Genomic DNA, 25,640 nt, shown 5'->3' with positions numbered 1-25,640 from the left:
ACTTCAGTCAACAGGTGAATGTGGACTTTTTGTCTTGATATTCCTGTCCTTCATGTAATTTGCTTGATGGACAGCATGTTTGGTTTATTTCCCCCTGTGCTGCAATCAGCATTTAAGACAGGAATTGCTCCTTGCTGTCTCTTCATGACAGCTGCAGAGCTGCTTGTACCTGTTCTCCTCTGATAGCAGAGGGGATTTATTTAGCTCTGAACTGCTCAGCAGTGGCAGGAATGTGACCACATGCCTCACTAGCACAGCTGGCATCTTCCCGTGTTCATGGAAGAGACAGGCTGATCCAGGAGAACTGTTCCCAGTAGGGTTGTTAAGCTGTGCATCTGTCTCTAGGGAAGCAAATTAAATGTGAGCGTAGTTCTGGGATGTCAGGCTTCTGTTTTATCTCTGTTACTGATTTTCTGAATCTTTCAAATATGGCCTTGTTTATCTGTTCAGATGCATCTGAGCTACTTTTCCAGATTGTCATGCCTGGTTGTAGAGACACTTCTCCAGAGTGATGAGTTTCTTTATTCTAAGCCACACACGTCCCATATGAGGAGGCATTTAAACTTGGAAGTAGTGTCTCTCTTTCTCCACAAAGCAATGTGACCTGTGTGCCCTGGCAGCCATCTGAAGATAGATCAGATGCATCTCATCCTTGGTTTTCCTGAGTGGGCAGTGGTGAGAATGTCACTTGCAGATTGTCTCCTGTAATGATTGTCATGAGGTCCACGCTGTTCTTCAGACCCTCATGACTTTCCAGCTTAAAATCACATAATTAGGAAAGCTGCTCAAGATGTTTTTCTCACAATTTACTGAAGGTATTGTCTGTGGATGCAGCTCTCTCTCCACAGAGAGCAGCAGGCACAACTTTCCCAGGCATTGTCCTGGGGAGGAATGTTAGAAGATCAGAGAAAAGAGTGAGAAACAATTCTTATCTTCACTTGCTGCACCTGTTGTTGTGAACATGTGGAATGTGTCATAGAGATTTATTTACCAAAGGGTGATTTCTTAATTGGCCACTGGTGATGGTGTTTTGGATTCAATTGACCAATCAGGTCTGTCTGTATCAGACTGTCTGTACGGGCAATGAGTTTCTGTATAGTATAGTATAGTATAGTATAGTATAGTATAGTATAGTATAGTATAGTATAATATAATACAGTGATTGAGCAGCCTTCTGAAATCATGGAGTCAATGCTAATTATTTCCACTATGGGGATGCCATGCTACGATAATTATCACCACAAGGTCCTCATTTGGTTTTATTTTCCAGGGTGAAATCTCCCTCTGATGGACCCCTCCTACACCATGCACAAGCCCAGGTCACGTCACCTCCAGCTGTGCAGCTGTGAAAGAAATGGAGCTGCTCCAGAAGCTTTACCATCTCCTGGAAGCCAAGGGGTTTCAGACAAGGATGGAAGGAGTGGAACTCCTCCGAGACCTGTGCAAAACCAGCCCCCAGCTCATCTCTACTAACATTACCCAAGTATGTAGGGTGTCTTCACTGCTCCTTTCCTTTAGCTCCTTTCCTAAGCCTGTAGCAGTAAAGTTAATTCAGTGTGTCTTGGCACTCTGTCCAGGCTGTTTGAGACACGCTGGTCCCTCTTACCTGGACAAATGTAATTCAGGTCCAGGCTTCAGGACAAGTTATTTCAGTCCAGCTGTATTTGTCTGGCAGGTGCCTATTGCTGCTGTTCATCAGATGATGGCAGAATTTTCTGCTGGTGTAACTGCTACTCTCTCCTACTCCCAGTTGGGTGAAGTGAAGGGAATCCAGTCCCTGAAAGAATGGCACTTGCTCTCTAGACCAAAAATGGGTTTGCATAGGGAAGAGAAGTATCAGGCTGGGTTGATTTAAAACCAGATGTTTTTTTAAAGATTACTTCTATATACTCCATCTTGTCTAACAAAGGCACAGCTCTGGCTACTCATTTCTATCCTTGTTCCTATTCCTCTTTGTAAAGACAGTGCTCACCCTTCTTGGGGGTCTTTTTTTCTCTTTGGAAAAGGAGGAAAACAGCTAAGGACTCATCTCTGCCTTCTCCTCCCAGTAGCTGCTTTTTCCCTTTTTCCAGGAAAAGGTGCCTGATAATGTGGCTGTCAAGGGACTGAACCTGCTCTAATGAGAGCTGTACAGCACATTACATTTCAGAAGTCCACCTGTTACTTAGAGAAATGGTCTGGATCCTGGAAGAGTTGATCAGAGCCCTGCACTTCTCCAGACACTGGCTCTGAGACAAACAAAAGAAAACTTAGATCTCCTCCAGCCATAGTTTTGGCAAAATCATAATTGCCCTCAGTACTTGAGGCAACTGTATAGAAAACCAGGCATTGTAAACATCTGCTTCCATTCAAAGCAAAGGTACTCTTTAGCACTAATAAATGGAATTGATTTAACGATTTATAGATGGAGAGAAATACCATAGGAACTATTCAGTCCCCAGCCAAACCTCTTAAAAACAGAAGAAAATCTTTCAACCAGCATGAGGTTGCGCGACCATTCCAGTGAGTGGCCCACATGAAAACAGTGAAATTGTGCAATTGAGTGCTGACCTGACAGAAAGGATCACTTTCATCTTTGACATTGCTGACTGCTACAGCCACTCTTCAAACAAGGACATTTGAATCCAGCTTTCACATTGCTTGTTCTCTTCACAGATTTTTTGATTATTTTGTCCTGAGAATATCTGACAGCCACAAGAAGGTGAAGCAGAGGGCGCTGGATGTGCTGGCTGAAATCACAGGAGCCCTGAAAGATGCCTTGAACCCGGTGATCATTGGTTTGGTGGAAGGAATAACAAAGAACCTGAACTCACAGGATCCAAGGGTTCGTGGGGCAGCTGTGAAAGCACTGGAAGAATCCATTGCTCATTTGGGTAAGGCTGAGCCCTGGCAGGGACTCTCCTCAATTTCGTCTCTGTCTCTCCTGCACAGGAGAGCGCTGAGTGCCTTGACAGCTGCTCTTGTCTGTGGAATACTGCAGCTGACACCCACCAGAGGCTGTGCAGGTGCCGTCCTTATGCACCATCCCCAACAGGCTGGAATGGGATCAGCATTTCCCAACAGTCCCACGAGCCCTTGGCTCTGTGCTGCTTGTGTGAAGAGCAAGTCCTGGGCTACAGCTCTGCTACAGTTCAGAGGCAAAGGGGGTTTGGAGTTTGCTTGGGCTCCGTCTGACTTCCCAAATGAACAACTTTGCTGTTGGCATGAAGGGACACTGACCCATCAGAGCTTCTGCAGGGCAGCCACCTGCAAGGCTCTACATTAGAGGCATTAGCTGCCTATTTTCCACTTTTCTTCTTTGTCTTCTGTTTTTAAAGGGGAACTTGTGATTCACCAAGTTCATTTCTTTAGAACAAACAGGTATAAACCCAGCTGTCAATGATGCCTTGTTCCACATGCTGTTTTGCATGGGCCAAGATGGCCAGAGCAATTAACTACATAGGCAAGGGCTGCTCTAAATTCCTTTGCCACACAGATTTATGTCAGCTCTGAGAATGCTGCACTGGGGAAATATGCGTGAAAAAAGGAGTGTTGAAGAGGCAGGTCTTCAGGAGGAGTTTCCACTTTCTCCTCTCCAGCTGATCTGTGAACTCAGGAACTGCCTGACTCAGTGCCTTTCTGTGACCCAAGTATGGGGCTCTTCCTTTGTGCTCTGGGATGCAAAACCTTTTCACTGCTTCCATGTGACTGAACTCTCGAGGTCCCTGATGCGAAATGTTTTAACACAGCTCCTGCTACAGCAGAAAAGTTTGGATTTACAACTGTGAGAGGAGAGCTTTTCTTTCTGAATTTAAAACCCTAGAAAGCAGGCTATAAGGAAAGAAGAAAAGGATTCAAAAATCCACAGAAATGTACTTGATTTTTTAAAATGGGGTTGGTCCTGCCCTTTCCCTCCCCACTGTCCTTACTCCTATGACCTGAGAAAAGTGAGCAGAATCATGTGTTTCCCTTGTAGATAAAGTGTCACTGCTGAAAGAGTTCAGCTACCAATGGAATCACCTGAGTGGCCGAGCCCTGCTGGATGTCACCGAGCGTATCACAGGTATGGCTCCCCTTCTGAGCCCAGAGCTCTTCCCAGGGAGCATTTACAGGGAATGCCTGTGAGCAGACAGCAGAGCAGCTCCTCCAAACCAGGAGGTGCTGAGCTTGTCCCTGCTGCCCCATGGCCAAGGCAGGTGGGTTTGGCAGGTTTTCCCTGGCTGCTGCAGAGCTGGGCAGCATCTGAGATGGGGGCAGCGCTGGGCCTGGGGCTGAGCTCTCACTGGGGCATCTCAGAACCACCTCCAGCAAAGGGAGGGCTAAAAATGCCCCAGCTGGCTCCTCTCTGGGAAGCTCAGGGACATCTGTGATCTTTGAGGGGAAATGGTGGCAAATGCTGTTTCAGGGCATCAGTTTGTTTTGTCCTCACAGAATTCTTGTTTTTCTCTTGGAAAGTTTTGAGGCTGAACTGTGCAGGGCCTGGGGTCACAGCTTAGGCCAGAACTCAACAGAGGATTCAGAGGCACGGGTTTAGTGCAAGGCAGCCTCTGGGGCACAGGGACAGAAGCAGAGTGCTGAGGCTCCCTGCCTGTGCTGTCAGAGGGGCCTTGGACTGAGCCTTTCAGGGTGTGCAAACAGTGTCTGCCTGGGCCAGCGCTGTCCAAAATGCTACAAATGCAGCTGATAATTGATTCCTCAGAGGAGCTTGCTATGTCAGCAATAGCCAAGGAATGGAAACATTATAATCCCAATATATAGCAGAGAAGATGATTGATAGCCTTGCTTTAACTGGGGCTAAATCCATTGCTAATTATGCCAACATCTTTGAATGCAAGGTTTAATACACTTTGTGTCTTCATTAGGAATCTCAAAAGGGCATGTTCAGCAATTGGGAATGTCAAAGGCCCTTAAAGAGCATTTGAATAAAGTAGATCTCCAGCAATAGGGAATTTAGTTTAGCAGTTCTTTTGATCTCTTTTTCAAACAAAGGAATTAACCATAAATTAGGGCTGCTTTAGAAAAAGCAGATGTTCTCTCTGAGATTTAGTAGGAACAGACAGCTGTTCCTCACGTTCAGTAGTCACCGATGTCTTTAATTGCATTTAAACTCAAATGAATTTCCATTTTAAAATGGGTACTATAACCCTTTCTTGTATAGCAGAATTGGTTTTGGTTACTTGCAGGAGCTCCTTCAATGTTTCAATGTTGATGACTGCTGGTGGATTAACAGCATAGAGAAAATGAAGTCTCTTCCACCACAGAATATTAAATGCCTACTAGATAACATTTTGTCTGATCAGAAAATAAGAATGGTCTCCAGAGCATTTCAGGTTTTTTTCTCTCAGCCAAATCTGCCAAGCAAGAAACCTGTTGGTAGTAAATATTTGTCTGTGTTTGATACAGTTCAGTTCAGAAAATGGGCCGAGATATTTCAGGGACAATGTGAGAAAACACTCGTATTTTGGTTACATTTCAATCCCCTGTGTAGCATTTTTCTTTCTCTATGCCCTATTTCAGTGAACATTATAAAAAAAAAATGCCATTACCATTGGGAGGGGAAGTGACATTAAAATATGAAGATGCCCAAATGCAAAGGCAATGGGGTCTGGGTAATTATCTAAGACACCCTGAGGTTTGAAACAGCTCTTTGTTGGAAGCCCCAAAAGCATTCTGCCAAAGACAACAGCTGGTCACTGATGTTTCTCATCCAGCTGTCAGGCAGCAGCCATCTCTGGTGGGCTGGAGTTTTGAGGTGTGTTCTAACCCTGCTCTTTGCTGTGTGCCACTGAGCACAGGGAAGAGCCAGATTAGACATTTGGCACTTGGCATCAAAGTTACAAAAACGGAATAATCTCTTTTATTAGAAATCTCTCCATTTCCTCTCTATGGTGCATTTCCAAATCTTCAGTGTGGGTTTAGACAACTTCTTAATGGGAATCAAAGGCAATTGGACATTTCATTCATTGTTCATGCAGAAAAAGATTGTGAAATAATTTAGTAAAGGTAGGAAGTCTGCCCCAGGGACAAGGCTCTGGTTGGAGCAATTAGTGCTGAGGGGTTGGTGGTTCTGTTTCCAGGATGCTCAGCTGCTTTGCCCATTTCTGGACCAAGGGGCTCTGGGTGCTATTTTGCTGCTCTTGGCCAGAGAGGCTGGCAAGAAGCAGAAGCAGAGGCAGATCCTTGTTTGCAGTGAGGCTGGTGGGTAAGGAGCTGTGTCTCTGTCCCGGCAGTGCTTGTGCAGGGGGTTCATGCCAGGAGCCCTGAAGTCGCCCAGCGCGACGCCCTGCCCGTGCTCTGGTCCTGCCTGGGGAACAAGGCGCTGCCTGTGCGGAGCGCCAATGTCCGCACCGTGGCCACCAAGCTCGCCTCTGCTCTCTGCAAGGTGATGGGCACCCAGCTGAAGGAATGTGCTGCCAGCAAGCCTCCACACGTGCGGGAAAACCTCTCCCAAATGCTGGGCTGGTGAAGGGGAGATGTTCTCCAGAAGGCTGAGGAAGCGCTGAGTTGGACACCTCTGGATTTGCCTTTTGTGCTGTGCAAAAAATGACAAAATCCTAAGGAAGGGGGTGCATCTGCCCCTGCTCTCTCCGTCACATTTCCTAGTCATGGCATGGGTGATAGTGGAACCCTGGAAAAAGTTAATGATAGAATCTAAAATGTTAGGCTTTGTGCTTTCCCAGATCAACTGCATCTGCGTAAGCAGTGTGATAAATTATATAATTGTTAGATGTGATGATTGTTTAGTAATTAAATGTAATATTATATAACCATAAGAAGAATAGTAAGAAACTCTGTTGGAAATTCAGAGAGGGGCTAAATTTATGTATACAATAGAACAATATAAGTTTAAAAATAAACATGAAAGTTATGTAACAACAGAGTATAAAACATGATCATTTCGGATGTATGGTTGGAGTCAGATTTGGGTTGAATATACCCTGATTCCCAGAGCTCTTAATAAAAAGCACCGCATATAATCCCCCGTGATTATGTGTTTTTGAACGGTAACCTTTTGGCGAACCTAGATGGGCGCCTTGTGAGTGCTGCTGAGCGAGTTTGCGACTCGATCACGCTCCAGCCGGCACCGAGGGATTCTCGGGGAGCCCATCGGCCGTGATTACTCCCGCCGCTCACAAACGTCTCCGGGAGAAAGGTAAGGTGCTTTTTACTTTGGTTTGCATGCCTGCCAATAAGACACAGCGAAAGCTACGCTTGGCTGGGCTAAAGGAATTCCTGGTGTAAGCCTAGGCGCCGTTCTGTAAGACAATCACGAAAGTGTTGCGGGTTCAGCATTTGTGGTATTTTTGAAATGGAGAAACTTAAAGGGATTTTGGGCAGTAACACCCCTATCCCGCAAAATTCTCCTTTGGGGTGCTTATTAGCACATTGGAAACAAGGTAACTTTGGGGAAGGATTACGTAAAACTAAGTTGATTGATTATTGTAATTCATGGTGGCCAGAATATGCTTTGGAGAACGGTGAAAAATGGCCAAAATACGGTACTCTGCAATATAACACTATTTCGTGGTTAATGTAGTTTTGTAAACAAGAAGGAAAATGGGATGAAGTCCCATATGTTGATCTGTTTTTTTTACTTACGAGGAAAGCCAGAATGGCAGGATGAATGTGGATTATTAATGGTTAAAACATCTGCACAGGGTGGGGTTTGTGAGGAACGTTGTTTAGAACACTTGGCGTTAAGAGAAAGCTTGAGTAGGGAAAATTATACAGGTATTGATTTAGAAGTAGCTCCAATAGGAACAAGAGAACCTAACCCTATCCCACCACCTGCTCCTCACCCACCTACCCCTGAACCTGTCTCATCTAGTACACCTTTCCCTCTTTATCCCCCTCTCCCATCATCACCCAATCCCTCTTCCTCGGAAGATGAACAAAACCTAGCTGTGATAGAAAGGGGAAAGAGGTATGCGAGTGAAAAAGATAGCAATGGTAATGAATCAGGGACCCCAATAGCCCATAGAACCCGGAGTCGTGCAAAGCTTGCTCCAGTTGTGCATAGAGATGGCATAAGGAAACAAAAACGGACTGTGATTGCCCCCTTGCGACAAGGTGTCGGAGTGGAAGGGCCAGTATTTGTAAAAGAGCCTTTTTCCCCGGCAGACTTAGTCATTTGGAAACAGTCAGCCAGAACTTAAAAAGAAAATCCTGATAAAGTGGCACGCGTAGTAAAAATGGTTATGAAAACTCAAAATCCTGACTGGGATGACATACAAGTAATATTAGATACTCTGATGGATTCTACTGAAAAAGAAATGGTACTTAAGGCACCCAAAGAGAGGGCAAGAGAAGATATTAGAAATGGGCTGGTAACAGGGAATTTAGATGTGAATTTCCCAATTGAGGATCCAAATTGGGACCCTAATGTATTGTGCGATATGAGGAGATTACGGAAATACCAAGAGTGGATCCAAATAGGAGTTCAGAATGCTGTGCCCAAAACTATAAATTGGTCCAAACTATATGAGGTTCGACAGGAAAAGAAAGAATCTCCCACTGCGTTTTTGGAGAGGCTTAAGGAGGTAGCAAGGAAATATACAGACCTCCAAATGGATACAGAGCAAGCAAAGGTTCAGCTCACTCTCATATTCTTGGGTCAATCATAGGATGACATTCGTAGAAAATTGCAAAAATTAGAAGGGGAAGAATTAAGGAATTTGGATAAGTTACTCGAGGTTTCTTGGAAGGTATATAACAATTGGGAAAAAGAAGCTAGTAAAAGGCAGCAGCAGAATCTTTTGGCAGTAATACAGGGGAGAGGGAACCCAAATTTCAGGGGGTGTAACAGGAATGGTCGGCGAAGGAGACCAGTTACCCAGGGGTTAAGCCTGAATCAATGTGCGTATTGCAAGGGGGTGGGACATTGGAAGTGAAATTGCCCAAGTTTGAATAACCAGTTTGACCAGGGCAATCAGTTCCAGCAGGCTACCAAGGAGATGGTCCTGGGGGAGTATACCAGTTGACTAGACGTAGAACCGGGAGAACAAGTTAAGGAACCTGTTGTAAATATACAGTTAGGGCATAAAGAGGTCAGATTTCTAATAGATACAGGAGCTACTTTTTCTGTATTGAATGATTTGCAAGGACAAATTGGGGACAAGGAAACTACAATAGTTGGCGCTACAGGGAAAGAGGAAAAACAGCCTTTCCTGCAACCCCTAGATTTGTGTTTTGGAAACAAGGTTATAACACACAAATTTTTATATGTACCTGAGTGTCCAATTCTGCTTTTAGGGAGAGATTTGCTAGCGAAACTTGATGTGGTAATAACCTTTGGAAATGGAGAGCTTATAATGAAAATAACTGAATCAAAGATGGGACAGATATTAATGATCAAAGAAAAACCTGTTCCCTCTATCCCTAGGGAGGTAGAAGATGCAGTGATTCCCTCTGTATGGGAGACAGATATACCAGGGAAATCTAAATTGGCACAACCAGTGCATGTAGAGTTAAAAGAAGGGGCAAGGGCTGTACAAGTCAAACAATATCCCATAAAACCAGAAGCATGGCAAGGAATAGTAAAGATTATTGAGAAATTCTTGAAATACCGAATTTTAGAAGAATGTGAATCAGAATTTAATACACCAATATTTCCAGTAAAGAAGCCAAATGGTGAATATAGATTAGTGCAGGATTTGAGAGCAAAAAAGAAAATAACAAAGGACATTTATCCAGTAGTAACAAATCCTTATACATTGCTAACATCCGTAAAGGAGATATATACATGGTTTACCATAATTGATTTAAAAGATGCCTTTTTCTGCATGCCTCTTGACAAAGAAAGTAGGAAACTGTTTGAGTGGGAAAACCCAAGGAACGGAAGAAAGACCAAGCCCACCTGGACACGACTCCCACAAGCATACAAAACCAGTCCCACCCTATTCGGAAACCAACTGGCAAAGGAACTAGAGATTTGGACCCAAAATGGGCAAGTACCAAGAGGCCAATACTTATTGTTGCAGTATGTTGATATTCTAATTGCTACAGAAGAAAGAGCAACCTGTATAAAGGTAACCACTGAGATTTTAAATTCACTGGGAATGGGAGGCTATAAAGTATCCAGAGGAAAGGCACAAATCACACAACAGACTGTGATTTACCTGGGATGTGAAATTTCACAAGGGCAACGAAAACTAGGTACTAACCGTATCCAAGCTATTTGTGCTATTCCAGAGCCCCAGAATTTACGTGAGCTGCGAGTCTTCCTTGGGATGGCAGGATGGTGTCACTTGTGGATCATGGACTATGGACTGATTGTGAAACCCCTGTATGAAGCTCAGAAGACGCAGCCATTCACCTGGGGCAAACCACAGAAAGAAGCCTTCCTAAAATTAAAGGAAGCACTGACAACTGCTCCAGCACTAGGGTTGCCTGATCTGTCTAAAGATTTTCAGCTGTTTGTACATGAAAGACTGTGCCTAGCACTAGGAGTCCTGACCCAACGTCTGGGAAGCTGGAAAAGGCCGGTGGGCTATTTTTCCGAACAACTCGACAACATAAGTGCCGGGTGGCCCCCATGTCTGCGGGCAGTTGCAGCTACTGTGATCCTGATACAAGAAGCCAGGAAACTTACTATGGGAAGGCACATAGATGTCTATGTACCTCACATGGTAACCACTGTCTTAGAACAAAAGGGGGGCCATTGGCAATCTCCCAGCAGGATGATGAAATTCCAGGTAGTCCTGACTGAGCAGGATGATTTCACATTAAAAACAACTAACCTTTTGAATCCAGCTTTGTTCCTAGGTACCACAACTGAAGAAGGCCCATTAGAACATGACTGTGTAGAAGTAATAGGGTACACCTATTCAGCAAGAGAAGACCTGAAAGACGTCCCACTAGAGCAGCTGGAGTGGGAGCTGTTTACAGATGGGAGCAGCTTAGTGGAAAACAGAACCAGATATGCTGGATATGCGGTAACAACAGTCAATACAGTAGTGGAGGCAAAGGCATTACCATCAAATACATCTGCCCAGAAGGCAGAACTGGTTGCTTTGACCAGAGCACTAGAATTAAGTGAAGGGAAAAAGGTAAATATCTGGACTGACTCAAAATATGCTTTTGGAGTGGTGCATGTACACGGAGCACTGTGGAAAGAAAGAGGACTGTCATCTTCTCGGGGTACGCACATTAAACATCAGGATGCAGTCCTGCAATTGATAAAGGCAATACAAAAACCTGAACAAGTGGCAATCATATACTGCAAAGCACACCAACCAGGAAACTCCAAAATCTGTGAGGGAAATCAAAAGGCAGACTGGGCAGCCCAACAGGTTGCTCGAGAGGTACAAACAACAATGGCATTGATACCTTTGAAGCTTAATGTATCCCAATTCAATTTGCCTCCAAAACCAAAATATTCAGTAGAAGATGAGAGACTGGCATGTTTGCTAAATGCACAAAAGAATTCAGAGGGATGGTATGTGACTGCACAAGGACAAATAGTGGTACCCCCCTTGATAATGAGAGAAGTTCTACAAATTAAACATAACAAATGTCACTGGGGAGCAGAGGCATTGGTAAAATTACTAAAGCAGAGTTTAATTTCAGTACGGATGTTAACAATGGCAAAATCAGTAATGTCAAAATGTAATACCTGCTTGAAAAACAACCCAGTGGCCAGGAGACAGGCACAGTTAGGAAGAATTCGGATAGGAATAGAGCCAGGAGACTATTGGCAGGTAGATTTTGTAGAACTACCAAGGACTCGAGGATACAAATACCTGTTAGTGGGGGTTGACACATTCTCTGGGTGGCCAGAAGCCCTTCCCTGTCGCACGAACCAAGCAAAGGAAACAGTTAAGTGGTTACCACAGGAGATTATTCCCAGATTCGAGGTACCCCTAGGGGTATCATCAGATAGGGGACCCCATTTCATAGCTACAGTAGTAAGAGAGGTAAGTAGATTGCTGGAGATAAATTGGGACCTCCACACACCGTGGAGACCCCAGTCAAGTGGACAGGTAGAGAGGATGAATCAGACACTAAAAAGGCAAATCAGTAAAATATGCCAAGAAGCCAAATTGCAGTGGCCCCAGGCTTTGCCAATACCACTGTTGAGGATTCGGATAAAGCCTAGGAGTGGGATGACAGTCAGTCCTTATGAGATATTGTATGGGAAACCATAAGAATCTCCTGAGCCTAACCCTAATGTACATGTCACAGGAAAGCAGGAAGTGTATAATTATGTTCTGTCTCTTGGGAAAACTTTAGCTCGGCTCCAGAGTATCCTCGTGTGAAATAGACCACTGACTCTCGAGAACCCAGTCCATAACATACATCCAGGAGACGAGGTGTACATCAAGAACTGGAACGAGGAACTGCTGAAAGAAAAGTGGAGTGGACCCCATCAGGTACTACTGACCACCTTTACAGCAGTCAAAGTAGCCGGTGTGGAACCCTGGATCCACCATACCCGAGTGAAGAAAATCCATCTTGGATCACAGACTGTGTAAACTCTGGAATGAACAAAGGCTGCAGATAAGACGTGTTTAATTGCTTTCAGAATGCTATCAGTAATTGTGCTAACGTTATGGTTATTAATATCTTTGGGTTGTGGAACGCAAAATGATCAACTAACCACTCTTCATTCTAGAATGAAGAGAGAGGTACAAACGGAAACACAGGTGATAAAGGTTTCTAAGCAGTTCGGGCTGAGAATGTAATGATCGGATTAGTCAAAGATTTTGCCAAAATGCAAAACACCAGCCGAATAACTGCCTGTCTGCCAATACCAAAGGCAGCAGGAGACCCAGTAAATTGGGGAATCATAACATCAAAACTACCTGAAATACAAAAGAACAAAACAATTACATGTAAACTGGTACCCGAATCGAGGCAAGTTACAGAAACAACTCTGGTATGGGAATCTGAGGCCAAGGATAGGAAAGATCAGATAGAGCCTTGGGACAGTGCGTGGTCTGTGAGTATTCTTCAAAGATTCCAATATATGGCAAACACCCCTTGGTGTATTAAGTGGGAAGGCCCTGAGAATGAAACAGATCCAGCAATAACGAACACTGACACTAGTAGCAGAACGAGGGCAGACAAAGTAAGTTGGTGGGCATGTAATAAAACTTATAACTGCACTTCAGATGATGTAGAGATAAAACAGATGCCACCCCTGGCAATAGCCCTACAAATTGGTTGTGCTTGCAGAGGGATCAAACATAAACAAGGCAGAGTGAATTACAGAGTAATTATAGGGTGTTCCAGGATTACAATCTGAGGTCCAGGACAATTTGTATGGGCAGCAAGTGATGGTACCTGGACAACACATCTGCCTGTAGATGGGAAAGTAAAGAAGATTACTTTAGGCCTCCCAACCTTATGTCCAATTTGGAAAAAGTCCCCATTTAATGGAAAACATGAACTTCTGCAGATAAGAGCAAGACAAGAAGTTCTAGACAATGAAAATCCAGATGACACTTGGCAAGAACCCTCTGGTGGAGTGAAATTTGGATGGGCCCTAGAGTCATTGCTTGGTCCTATAGCAAACTATCAGAGTAGAGAGATGCTATACAAACTTACAGGTCAGGTAGGTAGACTGGCAACAGTCACCCGGGAAGGATTTAAAGAATTAAATATACAATTACAAGCCACCACAAAAATGACTTTACAAAATCGATTAGCCCTAGATATGTTACTCCTGAAAGAGCATGGAGTATGTGGATTTTTAAAGGGACAAGTTGATCATTGCTGTGTTCATATCCCAAATGTAACTGCAGATGTAGAATATGACATCAATCAGTTGAAACAAATAGATCATGAAGCACAAGAAGAGCAAAAGGATTTGGCTACAAGCTGGTTAGGAAAAATCTTTAAAGGATTAGGGTGGAATGGTGAGTTCATGGATTAAATCTATCATTGAGAGTGTGATAATCTTACTAATTGTATTCTTAGCAATTTGGTTAGTTTACAGCATCTTAAAGGGAGAGATACAGAAGAAAACATCCTGGAACCAGAGGATAATAAAGGCACTAACATGAGATCCACGCCCACCATCTTCTGGTTCTCCAGTTTGTAACAGCATCCATGACAACGTTTACATCAACCCTAGATTTGAAGAGCCGAGTACGGACTGAGGAATAAAGGACTGTATCAAGTGAAAACATTTACACCTATAGGGAAGTGAAAATGCTTTCAAAGGGGGGAGAATGATAGTGGAACTCTGGAAAAAGTTAATGATAGAATCTAAAATGTTAGGCTTTGTGCTTTCCCAGATCAACTGCACCTGCATAAGCAGTATGATAAATTATGTAATTGTTAGATGTGATGACTGTTTAGTAATTCAGTGTAATTATTATATAACCATAAGAAGAATAGTGAGAAACTATGTTGGAAATTCAGAGAGGGGCTAAATTTATGTATACAATAGAACAATATAAGTTTAATAATTAACATGAAAGTTATGTAATGATAGAGTATAAAACATGATCATTTCGGATGTATGGTCGGAGTCAGATTTGGGTTGAATATACCCCGATTCCCAGAGCTCTTAATAAAAAGCACCGCATATCATCCCCCATGATTATGTGTTTTTGAACGCTAACATGGGGGGCCTGAAGCAACTCCACATGGAGGAAAAGGTGAAGGGCAGTCATCGCTCAGCCTCACACAGAGGTGAGGGGGGAGCTGGGTCAATCTCTGCTGGCAGGAAGGGTCTTGTGGCAGCCCAGAGAGGCTGTGCACATTGCCAGGGAACAGCTGTGCCCTGCATGTGTCCCTGCAATGAGCTGTGCTGCTGCCAGTGCCCCTGGAGCTGCAGGGCTGCTGAGCTGTGGGGCAGGCAGAGGAGCAGGAGGGTGCATGTGCAGCTGAGCCATTCCTGGAGAGCACAGGGCTCTGGGCTCCCTGCTGTCCCAGGGCAGCCCAGAGGCCAGGCTGTGACTGTGCCAGCTCTGGGCAAGTGGCTCAGGGTTGTGCTCTGGCCTGCTCAGTGTCTGCCAGCAGGAGCATGTTTCCCTGTTCAGCTGTTTGGACATTTCCAGGAAATGTGTCCAAGGAATTATGGAGCTTCAGATGCTTTAGGTTTGCATGGTGGCCTCTGTTAAACTTTGCCTCTCTGTTAAAATTTGTGTCTCCATTTTGCAGATCTGACTGGTTACAGTCCTACTGAGAAGTTTTCTCCAGACTCTTCCCATGTTCCCTCACCGACAAAGTCCTCACCTCCCATCCAGAAGAGCTCTCTTTCCTCCAAGCTCAGGAAGAAGCTGCCGCCTGTATGGAGAGTGTTTGAAGAATAGGATTGATGCGTTAGGCTAGATAGTTACATATGTTGTAACATAGCTATACATATGTTCTGATCTTTGGATGTAGTTTTGAATTATTGTGTTTTGATTGTATCTTTAAAATTTCATGACATATTTTTAATTGGATATATTTTATTTTGATGGTGAAAAAAAGTAAATTAAAAAAATAAAATTTAAATAAACCAAGAGGAGAATATGAGACCAGGACCTGCTTGCCTAGAGATTATGGGAGTGCAGCTCATTCAGTGTGCCAGTGTCTCACCACATCCTTTCCTCATTGGGCTTCTCCTCTTCCTCTTTGGCCATGTTTTCTTTGTGTCATTTGTGCTGCTCTTTGTTACTTGGCATTACAACAGCGTCACCTGTTGACCTGTTTGGGGGATAATGGATCCAAAAGATCCTGTCTAGTCAAAGGTTTTCTACCTAGGTGTGTTCTGTGCTCACCAAAGGCCTGAGCAAAGAAACCAAGAGAAGTGTGCCCAAATCCCAAAGCTTTGCTCCTTTGCAATCTCCCACAGATCTGGCTCACAGGTGTCTTCAATCACAATTCCATAGGTAAGAAGAGCTCATGTATTTCACTGGGAAATGATGCACTGCTTTGGCAATCACCTGTACGTATATTTACCCAGGACAGCAGTGCAGCTGTGTTGTTTGCACCTTGTTTGCAGAAGGATGAGTGCACTGGGAGGCCAATAACAAGTGACAAGGACTCCTCAAATCTGCACTGCAGCCTGGGCGCCATTCAGCCCAGAGCTAGGGGATCATTTGTTCCCATGGACCAGTGCTTGCCAGTGGAATCAATTCCTGCACAGCTGGAAGAAGCAATTCTGGATTCAGCCCCAGCTGTTCGTGGGCTGCATGATCATTGACAATGCTGCCCTTCCAGAAATTATTCTGCCATTTCCTTTCATAGTCATTTGAAGCTTTTAAACTTCTCATTTCAATTTGCTTTGCCCTAGGGAAAATCACTTCTGGGCTCAGTACAAACTGTCACCTTTTGGCAGCCAAGTCCTCATGGTTGCCCGCTTCTGATGTTACAGAATGTCACCTGGCTGCATGAGTTTGCTTAGCTCTGGCTCTAGTCCTGGCCTAGTAAAACAGTTGGTAGCTCTATACCTTCCTTTCTCTTCCTCCCTCTTTGTCCTTATTTTTCCCTTTTCCCCCAGTTCCTCCTCAATGCATTTTGCTGTGGTTATTCAATAAAGGTACATTTGTTTTGGTTATAGCAGCAACTCCCTGTACCGTGTCGGTGTTTTTTGCACTCTGAGATCAACCCACAAACCACCACAAAACCCGTTCATAAGGACAGATCGTGACACTTGTATACATACTATAGAAACCTTCTATCAAACCTTAAAAATTCTCTACAAATTCATTTCCAACATTACTGGGTCTGGCACCGCCCAGGTCTGGTGTTCGCTGCCACCACCAGTGCCCAGATCTGGAAATTCCCTTGTTCTGGCAGAGCCAAGTCCAGCAACTTTCTGGTAAAGAAAGCCAAAATCTAGCAATTTCTGCTGCCGGCACCGGCAATGCCAAGATGTGGTGTTTGCTGCCACTGCCCGTACCCCAGCCTGAACATTTCTTATTCTTATAACACAGCCCAAGTCCAGCAATTTGCTGGCAAAGAAAGCAAAACCAGGCAAATACCTGGTGCCTACACTATTTCGATCTCGTGTTTGCTGACACCGTCAGTGCCCAGATCCGGAATTTTTCAGATGCCTGCACAGCATAATTCCAGCAACTTCCTGGCACAGAAAGTTAATATTTGGCAATTTCTCAGTGCCAGCACAACCCAAATTCAGCAATTTTCTGGCAAAGAAAGCCAGAACCCAGCAGCTTCCCAGTGCTGCCATCAGCACCACCCAGGTCTGGTGTTTGCTGTGCAAGTGACCAGATCTGGAAATTTGCCAGTGCTGGGAAATTGCCCAAGTGCAGCAATTTTCTGGCACAGAAAGCCAAAACCCGGCAACTTTCTGCTACTGGGTCTGGCACCGACCACATCTTGTGTTTGCTGCCCCAGTACCCAGATTTGGAAAATACCTGGTGCCAGCACAGCCCAAGTTCAGTGATTTGCTGGCACAGAAAGACATAATTTTGAAATTTGCAGGTTCTGGCTCCAGCACCATCCATCTCTGGTGTTTGCTGGGACCGCCAGTGCCCAGATTTGGAAATTTCCCGATGCCTTCAGAGCCCAGGTCTAGCAATTTGGTTTTAGCTAGCTTAGGCAGAGAAATTCCTTTGGACTGTGACTTTCCTTTTTCTTGGAATTGTTTAAACCTGCTCTGGACTGAAAACCCAGAAAAACACTGGCAGCAGCTCACACCTGTGGCCCACCCAGCTCTGGGACGCTGCATTCCAGCACCAGAGGGACTTAGAAGAGACCGAGTGAGCCAACTACAACCCACAAAAAGAACTTTTTGAATTTGCCATCTCTTCAGCACTGTCAGAGGTTTTATTTAATATTATTCATTTTTCATGCTTGTGAATACTTTACATGTGAAATAAACTGGGTTTTTTCACTTTTCTCAAGGGAAGTTGTTTCCTGAAATAATAGGGGGACAAGCCGCTTGAACTTGCTTTCTAGACGGACCCCTTTTGGAGAATTCCTCCCAAAATTTGCCCTAAACCAGCACAAACAGTCACAATGAAAATTTCACCAGTGGCATAATTTCCTGGTGGCAAATCTTGTGACCGAAGCTCGACCTTGCTCTCCATGACAGATTCTTGGGAAGAGCAGACAGGAGAAGATTCCTGGAAAACTGAAACAGCTTTCCAGAAGTGAAATGAAAATGAAAGAAACAATCCAAGATGTTTTCATCTATTTATTTCTATGCTCCCCTTTTCCATGTTGCATGCCAGCAATTCCAGATGCACAGCACCTCTAAGATCTGTGACTTAGTGATTTTTAGACACTCTAAAATACCATGAGCCACAAACAGTTTTTCTTCCCCTGTTTTTACTGGAAAGCAACACTGGAGGTGTAAGTGCAGTCCTGGGGTCAGGTAGGAATCCTACCCCAAGGGAAGGTGGCCCGACAGTGTTTGCCCCTCAGCAAGGACAATGCACAGCAGCGAGCGAGGGGATCGCTGTGCCAGTGTGCAGGAGTCAGGGCTCTGCATGTGGGCTCAGCGCTGCAAAGTTCCCGTGTTTGGACAGACGGAGGGGCTGTCCCCGGGGCGCGCGGGGCTCGAACGTGGGGCTCGTGGGGCGAGCGGGGAACGGACACGGGGACGAACGGCCCCGGTGCTTCAGTTGCAGCGGCGGCAGCAGCAGCGGCGGCAGCAGCAGCGGCAGCAGCAGCGGCGGCAGCAGCACCGGAAGAAGCAGCAAAAACAGATTCGTTTTCTCTCTTTCTTTCTCTTATTCTCTTTCTTTCCCTCTCTCTCCCTTTCCCGCTGTCGGGCACCCTTCTCTCGGGGTCCCTTGCCCGGCGTCCCTCTCCTCTCCCCGCCTCCCTCTCCCCGTGATGGGCCGGGCCATGCCCCCGACCCGCCCCCGGCCCCGGGCGGGGCTGCCCCGTGCCCGGCCCCGGCCGTCCCGCCGCGGTCTCGCCTCCGCCCGGCTCTGGCCGTACTGGCGGTGGCGCTGCTGGGCGGGCATCAGTGCCTGGGGCGGGGGCGGCATCGCCGCCCTTTGCCTCCGCCTGGCCCGAGCCCGGCCCCGGCCCCGAGGCAGGCTCCAGTCCCGGCCCCGGCCCCGGCCCCGTCCCCCGCCCCGGCTCCGGCCCCTACCCCGGCCCCGGCCCCGGCCCCTGCTCCTCCCCGGGCCCGCGGAGCACACACGCGGCGCGGCTCCTCCCGCCGCCTCCGCTGCGGCTTCCCCGGCCCGAGCTCCGCCGCTCGGCAGCGCGGCCAGCGGCCCCGAGCCTCCCGTGCCGCGTTCCCGGGAGCGAACGCCTGGGCATGGCCGGCCCGGGGCGGGTGAGGGGCGCTCGGGGGCCGTTGCTGGCCCCGGGCCGAGCACTGACCGCCGCGTCCCGCCCGCAGGGACGGCGCAGGAGGCCCTGCAGGAGCGGTACCGGCTGGGATCGCTGCTGGGGCGCGGCGGCTTCGGCAGAGTCTTCGCGGCCACGAGGCTCTCGGACGGCGCCCCGGTGAGCGGCGGGGCCGGCGGCGGGCGGAGGCGGAGGGGATGGAGGAGGAGGAGGGCAGAGGGCGGAGGATGGGGCTCGCAGTGCGGGCGGCGAGCTCACCCCGCTGCTGCCCTTGGCTTGCAGGTGGCCATCAAAAGGGTGCCACGGAACCGCATCCGGCACTGGGGCGAGCTGGTGAGTGAGCGGGGCCAGCAGCCGGGACTGCCGGCCAGGGATGAGCCGGGGCCCGGCACGGTGAGAGCCGCCAGGACGCCCCGAGGGAGAGCGGGCGTGGGGCCAGCGCAGGGCGCAGAGCATCCCGGCCTGGCTGAGGGCTTCCCCAGGCCTGGCACGGCATCGGCCCCAGTGACGGCATCGTGCTCCTCCCGCAGCCCGACGGCACCAGCGCACCCCTGGAGATCGTGCTGCTGGCCAAGGTGTCCACTGGCTTCCCCGGTGTGGTCCAGCTGCTGGAGTGGCTCGAGCTCCCCAACTGCATCGTGATGGTGCTGGAGCGGCCAGAGCAGTGTCAGGACCTGCATCGTTTCATTGGGGCACGGCGGTTCCTGCCCGAGGAGGAGGCGCGGGAGCTGTTCCGCCAGGTGCTGGAGGCCGTGCGGCACTGCACCAGCTGCGGGGTCCTGCACAGGGACATCAAGCCAGAGAACATCCTGGTTGACCTGGACACCGGGCAGGCCAAACTCATTGACTTTGGCTGTGGCACCTACCTGCAGGACACAGTCTACACTCACTTTGCAGGTGAGCCTACCCAGGGCTGTGCTCCTGCTGCTGACATCTCATGGCCCAACATCTCCCAGCCCAAGCTGGCTGTGTCAGCGGGGATTCTCCCTTTGCTGCCAGTCAGGGCACTGAGTCCTCAGCTGAGTTGCTTTAGAGCAGGGCTGGGTGGGCAGCCAACTTCCAGCCCTGCTGGCAGCCTTTGCCAGCCACTCTGCCCAGGACTGGGGCTGGGCTGGGGCAGCCAGCTGGACCAAAATCCCCGTGGGTGGGGGTAGCAGAGAGAGAGGGCAGAACCTGTGCCCCAGCCAGTTTGGTGTGCAAATGAGAGGAAGGGCTTGCACTACCCCACTCACCCTGTTTCCCTTGGCTTCATAATATTTTTGGGGCAATGCAGGCAGGGAGGATAAGGGCATGTTTTTTCCCCAGCATGGAGTGGGTTTTTCCTTTGCATGTCATGGTTGGGCCTAGCCAGGGCTGCCCTCTTCCAGCACCAGAGGCTTCTTTTCCAACCCTGACTTTGTGCACAAGTCCCAGATGCTGGCGAGAGGGCAGTGGTCACCCTGTGTGCCCCTGATGCAGCCCCCGCGGGCCCAGGGATGCTGGGGCCAGGCTCTGGGAGCAGCAGCATCCCCCTGATGAACTCCATCTGTATTCCATAGGAACACTGTCCTACAGCCCCCCGGAATGGAACGACTTTGGCTGGTACCATGGCGAGGCAGCAACAATCTGGTCCCTGGGCATCCTGCTGCACCAGATGGTCTGCGGGGAGCACCCTTTCAGGAGGGGCCGGAACCTCAGCTGGGGCCAGCTCCCGCTGCCACAAAGGCTCTCTCAAGGTGGATCCTCTTCTCTGGGCATGGGGGGAATCCCAGTGCTGGGAGCCAGCAGCGGGCTTGTGGGCATCCCGCTCTGGCAGCTGCTGAGGAGGTGGCACATGTCCTGCTCTCCTGCTCTCCTCCAAGACAGGGAATTGATGGGAAAGTTTAGGCCCAGCTCTGAGCACATCCAGCATGGCCGGGGAATGGGAATAGTGGGGTAAAGCAGACAGGAGCCTTCTCTGGCTGACCATCAGTTTCTGCTTTCTCTCCCCAGAGTGCAAAGACCTGATCTGGTGGTGTTTATCCGTGAACTCCTTGGACAGACCCACACTGGAAGACCTGTTCTGTGTTCCTTGGATGCAGGATATTCCTCTGCCATAGAAGAAGGGAGAGAGCCACAGGCACACTTTGATCCAGGGCCCTGGTAAGTTCCTGCTCCACATATGCCTTGGCAATGAGAAGCAAAGGAACACAACCCTTTTTGTGCTGCCAGTGTCACTGGACCGGGGTCATGGGATGGGAACACGCAGCCCTTGTGCTGGAGCCCTTGCGCTGGAGCTGAGCTGCTCTGCCCAGCACTGGTGGCTGCCATCCCAGCTGGTTTTGCTTGTCCTGGTTCCCTGACAGCTGGGGCCCTGGGCAGAGCCCTGAGAGCCTGGTCTGCCCCCAGGGAAGGAGAAGGAGCCCTTGGAGAAGCTGTACCGGGTGGGGATGCTGCTGCTGCTGCTGCTGCTGGAGACAGCGAGGGTGACATCAAGGATGACAAGCTCTTCCTCAGCCTGGCCACTGGAGGCTGAAGGTGATGCACTTTGATTCTGGCACCTTCTTCAAAGCCAAACTCCACAGGGAATTTGCAGATGAGTCCCCATCTGGGGAAATTCTGCCAGATTTGGGCATTGCCCAGCATGGCGGGAAACCAAAGGCTTCCCCTTTGCTGGGGCAGATGCAACTCATTCTTCAGTGGCTGCCCAGCTGCTTTTGGCAGGGCTGGGAGAATGGGCTGGGGTGGGCACGAAATGGGAGTGGGCTCCTGGCCCTGCCAACAGCCCCCAGCACCCACCGTGCCCCGGGCTGGGGCTGGGGCAGCCAGCCCGACACAAACAAACCCCGTGGTGGGAGCAGAGGTGGGGCTCCAGAACCTGCGCACAGCTGCTTTGCTGTGCAGGCAAGAAAGGGCTTGGGCTGCTCCACTGCCCTTGTTTGCTTTGGGGTCACTGTGATTTTGGGGGACAGTGCAGGGGGGAAGAGAGAAAGTGTGGGTTTCCCACAGCTGTGGCTGACTTTTTCCCTGGCATGCAGGGGTTTGGCCTTCCTCAAGGCCCTGACAGAGATAAGAGTTTTTACTCTTTTTCTTGTTTTCCCTTTTTTTCTCTAAACTTTTTCTCTAAACTTTTCAAGAATGAAAAGAGTTTGTTTGTTTTTCCAGAGGAAGCATTCGAGGTTGTCCAGTGTGGATGGGGAAGTGCTGGAGAGCAGCTGTGGCGTGGATGGGCCGTGCCCTTGGAGAAGGCTGAGGCCATGGTTTGGGAGCAGCTTTTCTTGCAGCCGTGGCTGGTGTGAGGTGGGTCCCTGTGTGCTTGGCAGGGTGGGATCAGAGCTTTTGGGAGATGGCAGCGAGCACAGGAGCATCCTGCTCTGGGCAGCTGCTGAGGGCTGGATGTGCCATGGCTGGCTGCAGGCTGGGCACATGTCCTGCCCTCCTGCTCTGTGCCAAAGGCAGCAGGGATGGGAGCTCTGGGCACAGCTCTGGGCACAGCCAGCATGGCCTGGGCACCGCAGGCCTTGGCACAAGGGGACAGGAGCCCTCAGCTAACGGGCACTTTCTGCTTTCTCTCCTTGCAGCCGGGCTCTGCGGGTGCTGAGGCTGCTCTGGGCTCTGCCAGGGCTCTGCTGGGCTCAGCCCTGGGCCCAGCTGGGCTGGCTCTGCCCTCACATTGCTCTGACAGCTTTGCATCAGACGAGCCCGTTGTGAGCACAGCGCCTGAGCTTTCTGCTTTGGCAGGTGAGTGAGACTCTGCCGCAGGCCCAGAGATTGCAGCTGGGGACACACATCCAATTGGCAAGGACCCAAACTCTCCACAGTCCCAGCTGAATGCCTGGATCTGCACAGGGTGTTTTGTCTGTCCCTTTCTTCCTTCTTTATTGGCTGGAATTGTGCAACTGCACTTTGTTCCTCATCTAGCGGTGCCACGAGTGGGCCAAAGCTGGCGAGTGGGCCGTGCTCCTGAGGCAGTGCAGTCTGGAGCTGGTGGATGGAGAATTGCCCTTCTGCACTGTCAAACCAGAGCAAAATGCCGTAAGTGGGACTTAGTTTCTCTTTGAAATCCCTGACAGTTTCAAAAGGAATGTGCAGCTCATTCCCAGGCTGAGAAGGAAGGTCATCTTCTAAAGGATTTGGGGTTTGACAGAGTTTCCATTCCCAGTCCTGCTTGGAGCTGGAAGGGCACAAAAACATTTCCTCTTGCTTCAAGCACAATTTAAAATACCAGTGTTGGGAACAAAACGCAAAATCTTTTAAGAGGCTGCTGAGGTCAGGAAGATGGATCCATGCCATCAGCACATTTACAATGGAAATAACTGAGTTCTCTTTTGAAAAAGATCATTTACCTCCTAATGCAAAGAATGTAACTTTGCATTTATGGTTTTTTTTTTCACTAACATTGTGTTATGTTTTTTCACTAACACTTGGATTTTATGCTTATCTTTTACAATGTACCTTTTTTTTTCCTTTTTCCTTTTTTTCCCTCTAAATAGAAAACATGTCCTACAGAAGAAATGTTCTTTGCTCCTGGTTCCTGTGTGGAGCAGCTCCCTTCCTGCTGGCTGAGCTGCTCAGGCAGGGCCCGGCAGCTCCTGGCCCTGCAGGGCTGAGGCTTTTCCCCGTTGCTGGGCACAGACTGATGGAGCAGCACTGCTGAACACGGGCACACAGAGGGACCAGCAGCAGCTGCCTTTGGCCACCTGAGGCTCCAAGGCCCAAACTCTGAGCAGCCAGGGCTGGAAGAGACTGGCAGGATCTGATCCCTGACTCTGGGCCAGGGCTGCACAAATGACCCCACAGCAGCAGCAGCAGCAGCAGCAGCAGCAGATGGAGCTGACTTTGAGCACAGCCCCTGCCCCTCTTCCCTCCCGTGTGCAGCGGTGTCACAGCAGCCTGAGGCACCTGGGAGCTCCCAGTGCCAGCAGGGACTGGAGATGGCAGCCCTGGGCTCCTGGAGGCTGTGCAAGGAACACAGCTGGGCACTCCCTGTCCATGGGGAGCTTGCAGATGGAAAAGGCTGCTGTGCCCAGGCAGGTCCAAGGGCACAGAAAGGAGGCTCTGGAGCACTGGATCTGTGCCAGTGCCACAGTCCTGGGCAGCAGCCAGCGAGCCCTGGGGGAACAGAGGGCACAGCAAGAGGGACAGAACCAGGCAAGGGCAGAGACTGGAGAGAGCCAGGCCTGGGAGCAGGAGCAGCTGCTCCATTGCACTCTTGGAGAAAGCTCTTGGGTGGTTCAAAGCGCTGAAAGGCATGAAGGGCAGAGAGGAGGCCACAGCAAACAATGCTCCTGTTTGCACAGCCTCCCCTCTCCATGTCCCAGAAGGAATTGCATGGACTGGATTCATCTCTCTGAGTCGTCTCGTTCAGCATGAGCAGCTCAGCACCAGGAGCTGAAACACCTGAAGCCTCAGGCCACAGGAGCTGGGCAAGAGGGAACTTTTGGAGCAAAGGAATGCTGCTAAAATAGACCCAGCTGAATGCAGTGGATATAATCATGGAATCACAGAATCCTTTCTGTTGGAAACACCCTCTGAGCTCAGCCAGTGCAGCCGCTCACCCAGCAGTGCCAAGCCCAGCACTAAACCACGTCCCTGAAGTGCCAAGGCCTGGACACCAGCCCTGAGTGAGGCCTGGACAGCAGGCCCTGAGCCAAAGGTGGCCTCTGGATGAACCTTCCAAGCAAAGGTTATCTTTGTATCTGCTTCCTGATGAAATATGCATGGTCATTAGCACTGTGATAGATGTAGCCACTCATTAGTGAAACATGTATTGACCTTTGTGTATTTAGAAGCCAGACAAGGCCATGAAATCTGACATCTGGCCTTGTTTGGGGCTGAAGGATCAAAGTCAACTCCCTTGGTTCCTCCTTGAGCCCTGGCCAGGCTTTGGGAGGGACCCAAGAGGAGGATGAAAGCAGATGTGGCCACACTAGCAGTGCTGTCAGTTTGTTCATTCAGCACTGTCAGAGCTGGCCCTCTCCCAGCGGGGTTGGAGCCTCACCTTGTGGGTTTAGGCAGACAAAGATGAATTTGTTAAGAATACTGTGGAAAAAGCACCTTCAGAAGTCACAATTATTGTTGGAATGCTCCAACAATAATTGGAGCAAGAGAAGAGGGTTCTAATCTTGAGCTCAGATGCATTTTTGCAAGTGAAATATTAATATAATAAATAACTATATATCTATTTATAGGGTAATAAAACAATAATATATATATTTATCTTTTATATATGTCCATATCTATCTGTATCTATATTTCTCTATCACTGTTTACATATAAAATTATCATAATGTGAAGTAGTGCTGACACTACTAATTTGGTAGCTTTGGCTGCTCAGGGATGTGACACTAAATACCCTACAGAACAGGACTGGCCAGGACCTTAATGTCAGTGGCCAGCTTTGCGAGATTGTATACAATGAAAAAGGAGGAAGGGAGGAAATTGGCTATTTTTACAGGGATTGCTGATTCTGTGATGCACAGTGCTTTGTCTGTTCC

General features: G+C 48.5%; 1 protein-coding gene across 1 annotated transcript; it reads left to right on the top strand.

Moving 5' to 3' along the window:
• Positions 1 to 14,549: 14,549 nt before the first annotated feature.
• On the top strand, positions 14,550 to 21,263 carry LOC141729790 (serine/threonine-protein kinase pim-1-like). Its single transcript, XM_074545515.1, has 6 exons — positions 14,550 to 14,619; positions 19,238 to 19,344; positions 19,468 to 19,518; positions 19,716 to 20,082; positions 20,724 to 20,900; positions 21,157 to 21,263. Exons 1-6 carry the CDS (start codon positions 14,550 to 14,552, stop codon positions 21,261 to 21,263), a joined length of 879 nt encoding a protein of 292 aa, XP_074401616.1.
• Positions 21,264 to 25,640: the final 4,377 nt, after the last annotated feature.

Source organism: Zonotrichia albicollis, chromosome 8 (assembly GCF_047830755.1).
Source record: "Zonotrichia albicollis isolate bZonAlb1 chromosome 8, bZonAlb1.hap1, whole genome shotgun sequence".
Classification (NCBI taxonomy): Eukaryota; Metazoa; Chordata; class Aves; order Passeriformes; family Passerellidae; genus Zonotrichia; species Zonotrichia albicollis.
This window is presented reverse-complemented; position numbering and strand designations above follow the sequence as displayed.